This window comes from Psammomys obesus, unplaced genomic scaffold (assembly GCF_907164565.1).
Source record: "Psammomys obesus unplaced genomic scaffold, mPsaObe1.curated_primary_1811, whole genome shotgun sequence".
Lineage (NCBI taxonomy): Eukaryota > Metazoa > Chordata > Mammalia > Rodentia > Muridae > Psammomys > Psammomys obesus.
Window position 1 is genome coordinate 14,604,014 of NW_026585895.1, and position 18,656 is coordinate 14,622,669.

General features: G+C 43.2%; 1 protein-coding gene across 2 annotated transcripts in view; it reads left to right on the forward strand.

Annotated features, from left to right (window-relative positions):
• Positions 1-5,892: 5,892 nt before the first annotated feature.
• Fastkd1 (FAST kinase domains 1) overlaps positions 5,893-18,656 on the forward strand; it is a 28,339-nt gene continuing 15,575 nt past the window's right edge. For both annotated transcript variants that reach the window (XM_055600798.1, XM_055600799.1), the window contains exons 1-7: positions 5,893-7,251; positions 7,651-7,719; positions 11,954-12,079; positions 12,505-12,903; positions 14,714-14,824; positions 15,877-16,008; positions 17,361-17,847. In XM_055600798.1, the coding sequence (XP_055456773.1) occupies positions 6,917-7,251; positions 7,651-7,719; positions 11,954-12,079; positions 12,505-12,903; positions 14,714-14,824; positions 15,877-16,008; positions 17,361-17,847 (1,659 nt within the window). In that variant the 5' untranslated portion in view covers positions 5,893-6,916. The remainder of the gene's footprint in view (positions 7,252-7,650; positions 7,720-11,953; positions 12,080-12,504; positions 12,904-14,713; positions 14,825-15,876; positions 16,009-17,360; positions 17,848-18,656) is intronic.

Consider the following 18,656-nt stretch of genomic DNA (forward strand, 5'->3'; position numbering starts at 1 on the left):
AAGGTTTTAATGTTTTAGTTTGATTTTTGCAGTACTAGGAACTGAACTCAGGGCTTTATTGTTAGGCAAATGCTCCAACGCTGGACTACATCCCCCAGCACTCCACTTAGATGACTGAGGGAAGGCAGAGTGTTGTATAGTTATTTCATCTGGATGGAAATGTTCCCTCCTGGAAGGAAATGAGGATGAGACTCACAAAACTCACAAGCAAATTTCAAGAACTCAGGGCCCAGAGAGATAGCTCAGCAAATTGGAGCTCTTGCCATGCAACTGTGAGGTCCAGACTACAGATCCCTGTACTCACATAATGAGGGTTTCCTGTGCAAGCCTGTAAGCCCAGCTCTGAGATGGGAAAGTCCTGGACTCCCTGGCTTCCAGCCTAGCTGAGAAGATACAAGCTCCTGATTCAGGGAGAAAATGGGAGTCCTAAAAGAGCACACTCAGCGCCCTTTTCTGGCCTCTGTACATCCACTGTACATGTGTGTTCAAACTCACATACATAGACATTGACACACACAAATAAAGAAATACATCTTTTAAAGATTGCAAGAACTGCCAGGTGGTGGTTGTGCATGCCTTTAATCCCAGCAGTTGGGGGTGAGGGGAGTAGAGGCAGTGTTTGCAAGATCCCCAAAAGATCACCATTGAGTACAGTCCATTGCAAAACACACAAGGATCTTTATTCGCAGCTTGAGCTGGGACTCTCACAGACACCAAGGCACTGGTATCCAACCAAGAGCCCCAAACTCAGAATTAAGGGTGATTTATAGGTACCTTCCAGAGCCCCCAAAGCAAGGAAATTCCAGCCTGGCAAGCTTCTATTGGTTGAAACACAAAAGGGGATTTTTAAAACAATTGGCTGTGGGAAGGTCCCCAAACCATAACCGGTTCTGGCTTTCTTTGTTCTCTCTTGTGATGGGGAGCAGGCATCTGGTCTTGGGCTTTAGTCAGAATGTCCTGTCCTGTGCCGATTGACTGTTGCTAGGGGAGAGGGGTGATCTGGGCCGGTTTCCTGGCAACAGTATCTCTAGTGGGTGGAAAGGAATGCAGTAAGGCCCGTTAGTCCCTGAAGCTGGCCAGACATGTGCCTGGTGTTTGTTCAGGCTTGTGATTTAAGCTTTAATCCAATAACCCAAGAACCTAATTTTTAATTCTTTGGTCTCTCAGCAGGTGGATCTCTGTGATTTTGAGGCCAACCTGCTCTACAAAGTGAGTTAGGACAGCCAAGGCTACACAGAGAAATAGTGTCTGGGGGTGGGGGTGGGGAACAAGAATTGGTAAGATGGTATGAAACCCTCAGGACCCCTGACTGAGGTTAGATGAGTTAAACAGCACTGAGGGGAAGGAGCATGTTTGCTGAGCTGCCTGGAAGCAGCTTTTGTAAGTTGTCAGCCAGGCTGTGGGAATTGTCTGGCGATGTAGCTGACTTCCAGTCACCACTCGCTAGGCTGTGAGTAACTCACCGGTGTTTGCAGAAGTAACCCCAGTAACTTCACGGCTTCACTAAGGGAGACCTGAGTGAAGATGTTCCCTTGGCCTGTCATCAATGTCCTCACTGAAATGAATAGACTTTTGTTCACGTCTCCCCAGGAAGAAAACATAACACTCTAGGAGCCCAAACAGGGGTTGAAAGAACCAAAGATGCGTTTGAGAGGAGCAGTTGCATGGTCCCTGCTCTGGACGGTAAGACAAGCAACTGAGGCTGGGACATCTGAGGGTGGTGCCTCCTTCCAGGGACTTTCAGAATGGCTCTCTTGTGTCCTGTGGTATGAGGTGGCATCTCCTGGGGAACGGTGTTTACTGTAGAATTTGTGATTGGTGCTGTTTGGGTTTTGTTTGAAACAAGTCCAGAGTTATCTGGGAAGAGAAACATCAGTTGAGAAAGTGCCTCTATCACATTGCCTATAGATAAGTCCATAGTCATTTTTGTTGTTGCTGTTGATAATTGATAAAGAAGGTGCTAGCTCACTGTGGGCGGTACCACTCTTGGAAAGGTGCTCCTGGGTTGTATGGAAGCAAAAAGCAGCATTTGTCCATGGCCTCTGCTTCAGCTCCTGCCTCCAGGTTCTTGCCTTGACTTCCCTTGCTGATAGAGCTGGTTTCCAGTGAAACAGCAACTCTTAACTGGGGGGTTGGGAGGGGGAAATAAGGGCTACATAGACCTTGGGGAAGTGGGCAGAGGTTTTCAGAGTTAATGCACATCATTGTATAGAAGATTCACAAAAATTACAAGAAAGGCACAAGAGCCCCCCAAAAAGTTAACAAAACTTACAAAGCCTGTAAAATTAAAGGCCTTCCTCCCCCAATGATGCCCTTGCTCCCAAATAATGTCATGGAGACATATTTATTAACAATATCTTTAGGCACTATAGCTGGGAAGATACTCATCTATTCTAATCTGATTATGCTGGACTGGCCCACTTCCCACCCTGGTCTGTTACCGGCCATCTTAGTCTCTCCCTGGCTTCTCTTGCTTCATCCTTGACCTCAAGGTGACTTCCTCATGGTGGCCTCTCCTCTCTGTCTCTCTCTCTGCTCTCCCCCTGGGACCCTGTCAACGGGCTCATAAGTCAACTTAACTCTCCTGCCCAGCTACAGGCGTACGGCTCTTTATGACTCTTTATTACCAATCAGAGATGATGGAGAACAAATTTTTACACAATGTCGAGACAGGAGATACTTCAATAATAATGACAATGCCAACGTCTGCACTGCAACCAGATCTCTAGGGACCAAAAGCAGCATTTGAATACATAGTGTACTAAGACATCCCCCGACAAAAGCCTTTCCCGGAAGTTACATAAGCAGCAAGTAGCTCTTGGTAGAGCTGCACACAGGTTGAGAGGAACTCCAGTGATGCGGCTGTCATCCTTGAATGGTTTGAGGATGAAGCTGCCTCTGAGTCACCCATGCTCTTGTAAGAATCCACCTGCTGTTGTAACCTGCCTGGGTGGAACAGGCTTTTATTCACATCCTACCAGGAAAAGTGACACAACAGACACTTTTAGGGTTGGGAATTTAGCCCAGTGATAGAACACTTGGTTAGTGTGTGTGAAGAGCAAAGTACAAATATAGTTTTAAAGTATTTTTATTGATTCGTTGAGAATTTTACCTCATGTGCCCCAATCACACTCATTTCCCAGTCCTATCCACCCCCCAAAAGTGAAAACTTCAAATTAAAATTAAAAGAGAAAAAGGAAAAGGAAAAGAAGTCCAATTTGCGTTATCTATATACTCACTGGGGCATGGTAAAACTCTCGGTGGCCTGCCCTTTAAATAGAACTGAGTCATTCTCCTCCCACACTCCCCGCCGGAAGACATCAACTGTGAAGAGTTAACTTCAGCATCCCAACCTTCTCACACTTTTTAAGAGTTTTCTTGGATGGCTTGTTTAGGCCGCTACATTTCTTTTTTCTTTTTACAGAGGTTCAGGCCAGCCTGAACTACAAAGTGTTCATCTCAGACATGCGCGCGCACACACACAAACACACACACACACACCCACCCATACCCCACATGCACACATGTGCATGCCGGTTTTTAATGTCCTTTTTCTTTCTTTCCTGGAACAACAACTACAACCAAAAAAATGGAATCATGTCATATGTATTATTTTGAAATTTACTTTTCTTTTCATAAAGATACAATCATAGACATTTAAGATGCTAGTCAGGCAGCGGTGGCACATGGCTGTCATCCTAGCATTCAGGAGGCAGAGGCAGGCTGATCTCTGAGTTTCAGGCCAGCCTGGTCTACAGTGCGAGTTCCAGGTCAGCCAGGGATACACAGAGAAACCCTGTCTTGAAAAGAAAAATACTGAGCCAGGTGTGGTAGCACATGACTATAAGCCCAGCACTCAGGGAGCCAGAGGCAGGCAGATCTCTGTGAGTTCATGAGTTCAAAGCCAGCCTGTCAAAAAGTGAGTACAGGACAGCCAAGGCTACACAGGGAAGCCCCTGTCTCAAAAAACAAAAACAAAACAAATAAAATAATACTATTTCATAGTTTAGATGGACTATAATTTATTCAGCCATTTTCCTCATGGAAATTTTAGTGCTTTTCAGTTTTGATTATTAATTCTGTTCAGACAGAAACCCACTTTCTTTTACCTCTCCTTCACACCAAAGCCCACTCCCCTACATGTATCTCTCCCACTATATATTTTTCTTTCATCTTTGTTTTGTGACCTTCAGGGTTTAAGCAGAGCTGACTACACGGGATGGGTATGGCATTATCCACTGGTGCTAGCTTCTTAAAAATACCAACAGTGCACAAATCATTGCATAAATATACACACATAGTTTAAATAAAACTCTCCCATCTGAACTGACAGTGGTCCCTCCAAGAGCCAAAGAAGATCTAACATAAACCACAACACCAGACATGAGAAGACCTCTTTAGGGTTGTAGTTCAGTGTGGTAATTGGAACGAGCATGGCCCCCATAGGCAAGCATTTTTGAATACTTGGTCCCTGATGGTAGAACTGTTTGGGAAGGGTTAGTAGGTGTGGTCTTGTTAGAAAAGGTGAGTCACTGGAGTTGGGCTTTGAGATTTGAAAAGCCCATGCAATTCTTAACTCTCTCTCTCTCTCTCTCTCTCTCTCTCTGCCTCACAAGCTTTAGGTGCTGCTCCAGCAACGTGCCCTCCTGCCTGTCACTATGCTCTTCCCCATGATGGCCACGGACTCTAACCCTTGGTCATGGTGTCTCTTTACAGCAGTAGGAAAACAACGAAGACAGGAAGAGTTGTCCAAGAGATCCCAAACATTACAGGCTGTTGCTTTACCACTTGGTTGCCTCTAGAGGTGGCAGGTAAGGCCCTGTTGTTGAGGACACCAAGCACTTCAGACAAAGGGCGCAGAAGCCCCTGAACTGTAACTGACCTGAACACCTACTCTCTGAGGACTAGCTTTCGTGATTCTAGAAGGCCCCATGCCAGTTTCTAAAGGCGAAGGAAGCAACCAAGTTCTACCCAACTATGATGCTTATGAGCCAAAACAACAACCAGGACGGCATGAAAACCCTAAGGTGCAGTAGTGGTATTCATACCTTGGTGGTAACCAACACCTCTCTAATTGGACTTAAGACCTGCCTGGTGCCTGTACAGGCCAGAAGAGGGCATCAGATTGCCTGGAACCAGACTGACAAGTGACTGTAAGGGGCCAAGTGAGTGCTGGGTTCAACCCTGATCCTTTGGAAGAACAGGCAGTGCGCTTAACTGCTGAGCCACCTCTGCGGCCCCGTAACAGCTTTTTATTTTTTCTTAAACATAGGTTTATACATTTCATAGTATGTAATTCTGTTTTATTCTTTCGAAAATATAGACACCTGATGGACAAAAATGTTTGTGTGTGTGAAATCACCAATATTAAATGCACTTAATCATCAGGTACAGATGATTATAAAGTTAATCAAAGTTGATTTTTAAGAATTTAAAGAGGTAAAAAATACACTTTTCACATAAATAATTTCTTTGACGAAAAAAAAAATTATGTATCTACATTTGTATATACGTGTGCGTAGGGTCAGAGGACAACATAAATGAGTTGGCTACCTTCTTCCTCCATGGAGGGGCCTGGGATGTAAGCGCCTTTACCTTCTGAGCCACCTCTTAGGACTTCTAGAATCATCAAAAAGAATTTTTGTAGTGCACATTACAAATATGTCAGTGTTCAGGAACTGGGAAACATCTTCGTAGTAGAGATGCGTTTAATACCTTCCATCCCCCTATCCCCCAGTCCCGACGAGACTTCTCCAAACAGAACAGCTCAGCCTGTGAGAACGAAACTACCAAGGCCAGAATTCCCTGCGCGCGCCTGACCCGCCCGTGCCTCTCGCGGTCCCTTCTGGGACTTGTAGTGCGAGGCTTTATAGTGCACGCGGTCCCTGGGGCCGCGCGTTTTTTCCGCTCTGGGATACTCACTCTTACGGAAAGACGTTTCTCCAGGAAAGGCTAAACACCCTTGGACGGGACGGGTGAGCGAGAGACCTCAGCCTTCCGTTGCTGCTCCTGGGGCCCTGGATGAGCGACCCCTGCCTTCTGAGCAGCCCTGTCGGGTCCGCGGCGGGCGTGTAGGGAAGGACTCGTGGTTGGCCAGTGGCTCTGCCTTCCGCACCCCGCAGGGTTCCGCCCTGGACGCTTAGCATCCGCGGTCCCGTGCGTGTTTGCGGTGCGGCCCAGAGCGCCGTTCCCTTCTGCGGAGGTGGAGGCCTCGGTGGCCCAGGGCGGGCTCTCCCGCGTCCAGGCACACCGGTACCTGTCACCTGTGCAGCGCGGGGCAGTGCGCCCAACACCAGCTCACCGCACTTCCTATCCTGACCCACTCCCAAGGCCTCCGCTTCAGTTAAATGGTTTCCCCAAGGTCACCTTTTTGTAATCAGTCCCTCGTAGACTGGGCTACATGATGAGACCCTGTCTCCACCAACAAGCAAGCACATAGTCTTAAAAATAATAACAGCAACCCAGTTTTGATTCTGTTTTCTTCTGCCGCTTTTGTGGTCAGAATTGAAAAGAAACAATTTAAAATTCGGGGCAGGAAGAAACTTTCCTCTCCTCTCCCTCCCCACCCCCCGGGTGTTTCATTTTGGATCAAAACTAGGTGGTCCAGACCAAGAACAAAGTCTGTAGTCCGAACAAGAAAAGAAAAAAAAAAAAAAAATCCTGGTTACTTGAAATTTGAATTTGGTGAATTAATTTGATATTAATGAGATAATAACCAAGGTGAACCAAGGTTTTACAGAATCTGTTGGAATGGATTTGGAGACATCAGGATGGAACTAAAACACAGGAATGAAAGCCAATTTTTATACCATCACGTTATACCTGACTTCTAGCTGCAGACGGCCTTCTTTTTAACCAAAGAAAAAATCGTGCTAACAAAGGAAAATAAACCCTTGGAGACCCGTCCGTTATAAATATGTTCCGACTCCGAGGCATATCTCAACTCTCGTGGAGAGCGTTTCAGTTCCGCCCCTTGAGTTGTGAGTCATTAATTATTCAGATACGGAACTGTACGGATGAAGAACAAGTGTTCCAGCTCCTTGAAAGAAATACTGCCACGCTTTCGCAACAGCAAGTGGGTTGTGCGTTTAACGTGCTGTGGCAGTTTCAGAAGCAGAAGGGCAACGTGGAAAAGAATACTGAGTATGTTAGAAACCACCCGCATTTTCTTACCCTTTGCAATGTAGCGACAAATCATGTCCAAGCAATGACCGATGTCACCCTGGTGGACGTGCTGTACAGAGTAAGACAGTAAGTTGTTTTTCAATCTTATAGAAACAATTATCGTTCGTATTTTAATTTTCTAAGAGTCTTTTTAAAATGGAAAAACCTTCCTTCCAGAAGATAGGTTTTTTTTTGTTTGTTTGTTTTTGTTTTTTTTGATAATGCAGTATTTTAAGGCTTTTTGATAGTAATACGGTTTTTGAAAACTGGAAAGTAGAAATGGCAAGCTTTCATTGTGGGAGACGGGTTGATTGTGGCATGTTAGAGAAGTGTGTTTGGCTGAAGGCAATGAAGACAAACAGGTCAGTAGTTACTCCTCAGATTAATGTCTGCCAGCAAGCCAGCAGTTCCTGAGTTCTGTCTTGATCTGTTTGTGGTCTCTTGGCTTTCACAATTAAAAGTTACTTTCCCTTCTTTTTCATTGAGGTTTGCTGTTGAAGCCCATCACCCGCTAGTGGAAGCACTGGTTACAGAAGGGTGGAAAAGACTGGAAAGGCAAGTGCTGTTCAGTGTTCTGTGGGAGGGCATCAAAATGAACGACAGGAAAAGGACAACTTTTCAGGAAAAAAAATGTGCTGGGCCTGGGGATGCAGATTAGTTGATAGAATGTGTGAGGCCCAGGATCCCATCCCTAGCAGCACATTAAACCACTGTGGTCATACACTCTAGAACTGGAGGCTGGAAGACCAGAAACTCAAGATCATCCTTGACTTTGTAGCATGTTTGAGGCTAGCCTCAGCTAGCCAGATATACATGAAGCCCTGTCTCAAACACACACACACACACACACACACACACACACACACACACACACACATATATATATATATAAAATCAATTAGTTTGAGGGTTTGTTTTGTTTTTCCTGAGACAGTTTTTCTGTGTAGTTCCTGCTTGTCTTGGAACTCCGTAGACCAGGCTGACCTTGAACTCGATCTGCCTGTTTCTGCCTTCCAAGTGCTGGGTTCAGAGGTGTGTGCCACCACACCTGGCCTGTTTGAGGGTTTTTAGCTGTATAAAGAATTTCCTTTCTTCAGTACAGAAAGGCAAGTGTTTCAGGAGTTCCTTCAGGTTTCAGCAGGGTTTAGGCTACTTTTCCACATACATATTCATGAAATGTGAGTGGGGTAGGGGCGCAGGCAGCAGTGAACCGGTTGCTTTGACTTTTCAAGAGTTCTGCTTCAGAAACAGGAGATTCTTAGCGACTTTACATAAAGCAAAGAAGTTAACGTAAATTTGGGAGCTGGAGAGGTGGCCTGGCAGTTGGTTCCCAGCACCCGGATGGCAGCTCACAACCATCTTGTTACTCCGGTTTCCAAGAGCTTTCTGCTGGCCTCTGCGGGCACAGGTGCCACACAAGATGCACAGGCACACAGGCCGACAAAACACCCGTGCACACTGAATAAAGAAGGAGAAACAACAACACAACACCCCTCGATTGCAAGAGCTGTGAAAGGAGAAAAAAGGCATCTGTAGCACTGCTGAGCATCCCAGACTCTCTGCCGCTCCCTTTCTGTGAGCAGGCAGGGACCGCAGGGTGGACTGAGCTTCTGCTCCTATAGCCGTTCCTGTGGACTTTCACCTTTAAGTCTTAGCTTGTTTTACACTGCTGTCAGGAAATTTTGACTTCACCCAGAAAAGAAAGTAAACAAGCTTCAGCTCCACTGCTGTTGCCAGGATTGTGCGAACGTGCTTTCTCAACTATGTGGTTGCATTTTTGTGTGACCGTAATCACGTCAACAAAAAGGTGAACCCTGTTCAGGGTATTCGTGTGAATATCCAGCACGCCCTCTACATACATTGCTGAGGCAATAATTACTTTAGGCAGTTTTCTGGATTTCCTGCCTGGGACTCTGATAGCCAAAAGCAACTGCCCGTGGCGTGAGGCAAATGGAAGTCAAGGGAATTTGAAAACTCACAGTAGGAGAGAGATGGAGGATTCTGAAAACAACCACGGACGGGGACACGCAAGCTGCGCTGTGATAGATGACGATATCTGTCCCTAAGCCTGATCATCTGGGCTGAGTCCATGAACCCTACCTGCATGGTGGAAGTAGAGAACCGATTCCCACAGGTTGTCCTCTAACACACGCGCACACATACACACATGCACACAATATCATGCCAGGCAGTTCGTCCTTACAATCCCAGCGCTGGGAAGGTCTGAGGCAAGAGGCTTTTATGAGGTCTAGGCCAGCCTAGACTACCTAGGAATCCCAGGCTCTTCAGGACTGCAGAGGAAGACCTTGCCTCAAAAGCAATCGCACAGACAAGGTCACCACTTCCCAGAAACTCTCTTTACAGTCTCAAGTTCGCTTTGTTAGCCCAGAGGGATCTTGACTTCTTGGTTGTTTTTTTAATCCTGGTGTGTACTGATTTTTCATTTGCAGGGGTGGTGGAAAGGGTGGGGCGTGCATGGGTCCCTGGTTGCACGTGGAGGTCAGAACAACTTTGAGCAGTTGTGTTCTCTTCCATGTGGGTTCTGGGGATGCAACTCAGGCCATCAAGCTCTCACTCACTGACTCAACTTGCTGGCCTGCAAAAGCATCTTCACTCCTCATACCAAAAATCAGTTGTTTTTTTGTTTTGTTTTTAAAATAGCCTATATAAGGGTCAGACCCTTGTATCTAGTTTCTCAGTGTGTTTGAGGATCCCTCCGTTATGTGTGAGTCAGTGGCCCCTCATTTCATTGCTCTGGTTTATGTAGTTCTGTGGCTATGTGGAAGTTACGTACTACGTTGGAAAGAAATTCGTGGATTAACTGCAGTTCTGGCTGTTACGTGTTGTGCTGCTGTGAACTTCCTTATGCTTAAAATAGATTTTTTTTTTTTTTTTTTTTTTTTGGTTTCTTTTGTAGCAGGCCCAGTGGCGCAAGCCTGGAATCTCAGCACTTGTCGAGGCAGAGGCAGGCAGATCTCTGTGAGTTCGAGGCCAGCCTAGTGTACAAAGAGAATCCAGGACAGCCAAGGCTACACAGAGAAAACCCTGTCTTGGAAAAAAAAAATTTTTATTTGTCCATGTGTGTGTCGGGCGGGGGGATACGTGCACATGTGTGTCTGCAGAGAGGCCAGAGGAGGGTGTTGGATCCCTGGAGCTGGGGTTACAGCTAGTTGTGAGGCACCTGGTGACTGTTAGGCAGCCAACCTGGGTTCTCTGAAACAGCAGTGTATACCACTGAGCCATTTCTCCAGCCTCCACGTTGATGCTTTTAGTAAACAAACCATAACAACAAATCAAAGCCAGGTACTGGGAATGGAGCTTCATGATGGCGGGCTTGCCGAGGTGTGTGCAAGCTCCACAGCTCCAGAACTAACAAAATGGAGAAGAGAGGGAAAGGGACGCACCCAGGTGTAGAACACTTCATTTTTGTCTTGCTGTTCACTTGAAGAGATTGGGTCATTTTTCCTATCCTTAAATTCTAAAAGTGTTCATAGAGCTTATATTTGCTAATATGCAAATAAGTTGGTATTCCATGTTACCTCAAAAGTCAGTAAGTAAAATTCAAATACTTTTGAATGATTCTCTGTTAAATGTTTCTAAACTACTGGACTTTAAAAATGTCATCATTTGGTGCTTTCATAATAATAAATAATTATAAAAGGAACTTTTATTCTCTTGTTTCAGTTGTCTTGAGGATTACTGCATCTGCTAACCTAGGCCTAGTCCTGGAAGCTTCTAACCTCTGTCTGCTAACCTAGGCCTAAAATGTTTGCATCCTCTGAGAATTACTGCCAAATAAGCTCACCCTTTCTTCTTCTGTTTGAGCTCTGGGCTAGTTGGTTCAACTCAGTTGTTCTGGCTCAAATTCCTCTCCCAGCTGATTTATTCAATCTTGCTTTGCTCTCAGCCTCTGAATTCCTCTGCTTGGCCTCAAACTGATTCAAGCAATCTGTTCTAATCTTCTGACTCCTCATTCTCTGGCTCCTTCTGTATTCTGTCTCCACCCGGGTTTTCTCTCTGCAGCCTGTCTTTTTATTACCATCTTGGTTAAACTGCCTCTCTCCTCTCACTCCCTACCCCCCCCCCCCCCCCCCACATTGGCCCTTAAGTAGCTTCCCTTTCCTCTTGTGAGATTTGGGCATATCCTATTCTGTCAAGTTTTTCTCTGATTCATCACTGTTTCTTCCACTCAATTAGACATCACGTTTAAACATGGGTGCTTCCTTCTACAAACTAACTTTACCTTCACTGATAACACATGCCTTTAATTTGGACCTAAGTTTTAAACCTAAGCTTTTCTTTACCTGATACTTGTTCTGTACCAGGCTGGCCTTGAACTCAGATCTGCTTGCCTCTGTCTCCTGGATTAAAGGTGTGTTTGTATTCCAGCTGGGTCACACAGACCTAGAAGGTCTTTGGATGTGATCTCTTGCCAGAGTAGCCATGTTCTGAATTAAAATTCCTCCACAAATAATCAACTCATCTTGGAAATTTTTATTTTTTTTTTAATGTAATGTGTGTGTTCTTCAAGAATTTCATACAGTGTGTTTTGAGTATATTCAAAATATACCCCTCAAAGCATACCCTTATTTCTCCCAGATTTACACCCCATCTGTTTTGTTTTGTTGTAATGTTGAGTATGAAACACAAACCCAAGGCCTTGTACTCGCTGGGCACATGCTGTCCATCTTGTATCAAGTAATGTTGTCATTTTTGTTACTTTTTATTTTATAACTGTGTCATGTGTTCTTATTGATACTAATGATCTTACTTGCATTTCTTTTAATAGGTTTAATATGAATGTGCTGTCAATATTTTCCAATTGCCTGGCTGATCAGAATTTATATCTTAGTCCATTAATGGGAAAAATAGCTGATATTGTAAATAGGAACTTGGAAACTATACAGGACTTAAGGTACTTCTATTTGGGGGCCTTCTTGGGGGTAAAGACGCTGGCTTTGGGTGCAGCTAGAGATGTGTCAGCCATCATTATAACTTTATCCCTGTCACCTTTCATCTGTAAAACAGCGATAGCAAAAGCTACTTGTTATTGTTGAGATCTCTGAAGTATCTAAGATTTTTAACTTGCCAAGTTTGTCTGTCATGTCCCCAGCCACCTGTCACATCTTAGCATGTGGCAGCAGGAAACATGACATTCCCAGGGCAGAGCCAGACGACTATTTCTCATGGTGCTAGGAAAAAGAAAATAAATAAATGAATGAGACAATTTATGGCATAAACCGCTATGCTCGGCACTTTCTTGCCATATCTAGTCATTTAATTTAGTATTGATCATTTTGTTAGTAGTATAAATCTGTGTATCTTTTTTTTCTCCTTCAGGGCCTTGTCTGTCTTGATGGTCAGCATTTCCTCTTTAATATCACACTGTTTCCAAGAACGGCTTTTGAACAAAACAGAACTTCTTTTTGACACTGTAGAGTCTTCCAAGGTCAACACTGCAAGAAGGATAGTACTGTTTCTTCGCAATGTCAGATATAGTTATTACCCACTGTTAGAGAGGTGTAATAAAGTGTTTATAAGCGATATGAGCCATCTTGATTTGGAGTCCATCAGTAAAATTTTCAGTCTGTATCAGTCCCTGCAGTTCTACAGCTTTGAATTTGTTGAAGTGGCTCGAAGGCGGCTGGCTGAGATGATCCCTTCAACTGCTCATCACTCAAGCTTCGCCAAATTGTTTGCCTCATTGGGACCGATGGCAGGACCTGAAATAAAGAAACAGTAAGCTTACTCTAAAACGCTTTACTTCTCATGTTGGATTCTTCATGCTGGTTCCCCTCAGAACTCTGGAAGTCATCAAAATCACCCACTGGTCTATGGAAGAGCAACTAATCTGTTTTACCTTGTTCTTTGATTCCTCAAGCTTTCATTTACATTTCCAACTTTTAGACTCCTGGTGTGTTCTAAAGAATGAACCAAGATACATGTAGGGACCTCACCTAAATATTTTGGTTAGTCCTTCCTGGGTTTGCACAGAGGTGTAAGACTCCTGACCCAACAGAGGAGTGCAGGCTGTAGTATTCTAAGCAGTCACTTTACACACATGATTTCATCACATTCACTACCAAAATTCTCAAGTTGCTTTTGGTCATGATGTTTTATCACCAAAAATAAAAGCCCTAAGAAAAGCAACATTGATGAAATATATATTACAAGTGTTTAGTTCAATTCTAGAACAAAAGGTTCTGTTATTAAAAACGATTTTACAAAAAATGTGTAACTTAGCTATATTGAAACAGAGGACTATTGGCAGTAATAAAAAAAAAAAAGAAAGAAAGAAAGCATATTTCATTGGATATAGTGGTGCCTGGCTGTGATCTCAGTCCTTGGGAGGAATATTGTGAGTTTGAGGCCACCCTGGGTTACACAGGGAGTCCCAGACCAGCCTGAGCTTAACCCCTACCCCCTAACTCCAAACAAAACAAAAGCGCTTAGGTAACAGGTACCCCTACAGCACCAGGCTTGAGTGAGTTTGGTCTGGTTCATCTCTTTTAAGAATTTCTGTTTTCATAGGCCATTGGTATAGATGAATATTTGGAATATATACTTGAATTTTTTTGCTGTGCTGCGGGTTGAACCTAGGGGCCTGCACACACTAGCCAAGCACTCTTCTCTTTTTACTTTTTATTTGGAAATAAGCTCACTAAGTGTCTCAGGCAAGTCCTGAACACTTGCAGTTCTGTTCCAGTTTCCCAAAAAGCTGGAGTATAGATCTATGCCTGACCTTTGTTGTATATGATATACATAGAAATATTTAAGATATTTTGATTAGATCTTGTTCCATTTAAAACATTTAGGTATTGCTAGATGAATAGATATGAAATGAATACACAGATATCATTAGATTCTCCCTAGGCTATGAGGCTAGAGGCTAGAGTTATGCAGCACATGAGATTCTCTTGCTCAGAATAAGTATATGGAATATTTAGAATTATAGTAGTCTTTGTAAAAAATATTTATTTATTTATTTATTATGTGTACAGTACTCTGCCTGTACGTACACCTGCACACCAGAAGAGGGCACCAGATCTCATTATAGATGGTTGTGAGCCACCATGTAGTTTCTGGGAATCGAATTTAGGACCTTTGGAAGAGCAGCCAGTGCTCTTAACCTCTGAGCCATCTTTCCAGCCCTTCTAGTAGTCTTTTAAAAATATTTTTTATTGTGTGTAGACATGTGCGGGTATGTGTACATGTCAGTGCAGATGCCCTCAGAATTCCGTAGAGTGGTGTAACTCCCAGGAGCTGGAGTTCCAGGGGATTGAACCACCTGAAGTGGATGCTGGGAACCAAACTCGGGTCTTCTGAAGAACAGTGCACACTCTTAGCTGTCCAGCCATTTCTTCAGCACGGGAATTATAATAATCTGTAGATTAGTGTGATGAGCAGTGAGCAGTTTCCCTTAAGCAGGGCTTCCAAGACCTCCATAGTAAGGGATCTGTAGTTTTCTATTTGTTACCCCAAAACTGTTAATTAAAACAAATTGAAAGCCAGCTTTCTAACATTAAAAAATACATATTTTTGCTTCTAGGCTTAAATCAACTATGCTATTGATGTCAGAAGAACTGACCAGCCAGGAAGCGCTGACAGTGATGGGAGCAATGGAACTTATGGAGAGCAGAAATGCACACTTGATTAAAAAGTAATCTTTCTTGAAGTTCGTGGTGCTAAGTTTAGATGTCATTCATAAGCATCTATTTATTTTTTTCTGACAGAAATACTTGTGTCTGATTGTTTTGAAGTAATAAGGTATGACTGCCTATGGCATTGTTTATGTTCCCATTTGAGATCTTAAGATAGGGATGGAGTTGATTACAGTAGTTTTTAACCTTTCTGCTGCTGTCAGACTGAAGCAGAGCATCACAGTGCATAGAGCAAGGGCTCTGTCTCCAGAAGCTTCCATGTGGACTTAGCCTAGTGTTGCCTGTGACGCCATACACTAGCTAATTGGAAACATGAGATTTAAAAAGGAAAAAAAAACATTCAAATTGCATATACTTAATTTTCCTTATTTATATGTCTCTTTAGTGAAGGTTCCGCCATCTCATTTCTCACCATGTTTACCTCCTCCTCCTTTTCTTTCAATTGCTTTTAACATATCCCTGTGAGGGCCAGAAGATTTATGGAAGAAAATGAGATTAGTGTTGCTAATTGTTAGTAACTGATGAAAAAAATGATGTTGGCGATAGGACGTGCAATTAGATACTTGCTCTGTGAGCTTTTCTCTGTTTGTAAAGCTATGCTCTTCTTTAAAAATACTATGTAAATTGTGTGAGTGTTTGGCTTATATATATGTATTTGTACTATGTGCATGCCTGGTGCCAGCCGAGTCCAGAAGAGGTTGTTGGGTCCCCTGGCACTGGAGTTACAGATCCTTGTGAGCCACCATGTGGGTGCTGGGAACTGAATTTAAGTTCTTTGTAAGAGCAGCCAGTACTCTTAACTGCTAAGTCATCTTTCCAGCCCCTAAAGCTATGCTTTTCTCCCCTTTTCCAAATTCATATTTCATGATTGCTTTTACTTTATCTTAGTTATTTATGTTTCTATCAATATCTTGAGATAGTTCTGTAAGAACAGAAAATGAGACAATTACAGATCCCCAACAGAGAGAGAGGAAGCATGTGACATGATGTCTGCCTAGTGATTGTTTAATAAATAAGTGAGTGACTTGGTTATAAAACATGTTTCCTTTAGAATTGTTTCAGTTCTGCATAAACATCTGGATAGCTATAGATCGATAGAGCTGCTGAGGATAACACAAGCACTGATTGTTCTCCATTTCCAAAGTAAGGAGCTTTTTGTGAAACTCAGAGAATTACTTCTCAGGTAAGATTTAAGTATTTAAAAAATAAAATATTCAATTAGTATTTGATTTCAAAAAATTACCCATGTTTGTTTTGTTGTGTATAAAGTAGCTGTGATTTTCTAGACAAAATTGAATGGTTTCTTATTCTGAGGTTCTAAGATCTGTAGATGTGTATTCTAAGATCTGTAGAGGTTCTAAGATCTCTAGTGTGCTGTACCAGTATATATGAGCCCTGAATGTGATTCCCAGTGTCACTAAACAACTGAAGGTACATATATAGTGCTAATAATAAGAAAGCATTTTTTCATATAGTTTCATTTACCTTGTTTTCTCTGGATCTATAACACTGTGTTCTAACTCGGAAGTCACTCAGTTTTTCATTGATTTGATCAGGCTAAAATGAAGTATTACTAATTTTAATCTTTAAGTTTACTAATAGTGAGCGACCACAGCTTTACCAATGCACCGTGGTTAGCATAAAATATTATGATTATCTTATTTTCCAAGTCATCAGCCAGTGGAGTGTGTGTGTGTTCTTTGTTCTTTTTAGGTAGGATTTCAGAACTCCAAAGACAACAAATAATAAAATCACAGCAACTCAGTTTTGAATTTAATGTAAATTGAATAATTTCTTCTACACTTCTAACCTACAGGTGCCTTTAAGTAGTCAATTCTTAATTTGTTGTTTAAGAATTACTGTTCTTGAGGTGGTGGCTCACACCTTTAATCCCAGCACTCCAGAAGCAGAGGCAGATAGATCTCTGAGAGTTCGAGGCTAGCCTGGTCTACAAAGTGAGTCCAGGACAACCAGGGCTACACAGAGAAAACCTGTCTCGAGAAACAAAAACAAAACCCAAAACAAAACAAAACAAAAAAATTACTGTTCTCATGGTGGGAGAGTTACTGTGCAGATTTAGAAAAGGAAGAGTGAGGTCAGGTTTTGAATCTGTCTGCCTGTGTTTCAAGGTTGCATTTCCAGTAACTAAGAAGGGAATTGGCGTTATTGAGGCTCACCCTGTGCCAGGGACTCTTCAAAGTCACAGCGGCTCTCAAAGGCTCTGCAGAGGCCGAGCTCAGACTCTCCAGGGTCAGCCTGGGTGCTGTTCTGATGCAACCTCTCCTTTCCCATTGATGGTGGTTTCAATTTGCTTTAGAAAGTTTGAAGCAGGGTTCTGTCACCTTAGCCTTTCCTTAGTGACCCCCCGTGACTCCCCTGTGAACTAGTCTTCAGTGAAGCAGCTTTCTAAGATGACCTCACCTATTATACAGTTGTGTAGCATTATTTTATTTCATGTATTTTGGGTGTTTTTCATTGTTGCTGGTGTGTTCCTTATATTCTTTTTGTTTTTCCCTTTTTCCCTTCATACAACAGTCGTTTGGAAACTACTGTCATACCCAGTGAGATTTCTATTCTGGTCTCTGCCCTTTCCATGCTTCCACTTCCTCACTTCAATGAAACAGTGGTCTCCCGAATTGAAGCAGTTATACCACAGTGTGACTTCAGGGAGCTGAGTGAGTTGGTGGCATCACTCCTGCGGTGGATTCAGAATGACCACCTGTACTTGGCCAGCACTACTAGAAAGCAACTGCACCTCCTGCAAAAACTAGATCACTGGGGCCGTCATCAGTTACAGCAAAGCAGCAGCTTGGACCTGCTGTGGGAGGGGCTGAAGTCTTTGAAAAGAGAATGGCTTCAGGAAACGTTTGTTGAAGACTCAGTTGCTGCTCTACAGCGTTTTGTGGACAAAATTGATCATACCAACGCTGCAAAGATTGCAACTTTTCTTACCAAAAGTAACTACCTCAGCACTGAGCTGCTTGATAAGATAGCCTCAGTGGTTGTTCAGCAGACTGAAAAGGTGAAATTTAAATGTTAGACTTTACTTTTACACTGTTCTCAGCTTCTTCTTTTTGAGACAGGGTTTCTCTGTGTAGCTCTGGCTGCCCTGGACTTGCTTTGTAGACCAGGCTGGCCTCAAACTCACAGTGATCCACCTGCCTCTGCCTTCCTATTACTGGGATTACAGGTGTGTACCATGCCCAGCCATTGTCAGCTTCTAGAAACATTATATTATCATCATCATCATTATTATTATTTTAAATACTTCGTTCCTTTTCAAACTTAGATTATCGGGTCAAGTTTAAAAATCCACACCTGGCTTCTAGTTCTGCAGTTTGTTCTTCTTCTCTTTAAAAACAGTTTGGAGCAGGGTGTGATGTCTCAGTTGTAATCTCAGTGTTTGGGAGGCAGAGGCAAGAGGATTGCCAAGAGTTTTAAAGTCAAAGTAGACATGTAGACTTTGTCTCACAAGGAACAGACACTGTGTTCCTCTAGGCACAGATTTCAAGAGATTAGTTGGTCATTCTCTGATTCCTTCAGCCCTTATGATCAGAAGTCAGAGGGATTTTTTGTTGTTGTTGTTTCATTTTTTTTTTTGAGACAGCTCTCATTATGTAGCCCAGGCTGTCCTGGAACTCACTGTGTAGACCAGGCTGGCGTTGACTCACAGAGATCCTCTTGCCTCTGCCTCTCAAGTGCTGGGATAAAAGGTGAGACTATGTCCAGCTAAGATGAGAAGTTGGAATTTTTTTTCAAGACAGGGTTTCTTTGTGTAACAATCATGACCATCCTAGACTCACTCAGTAGACCAGGCTGGCCTCAAACTCA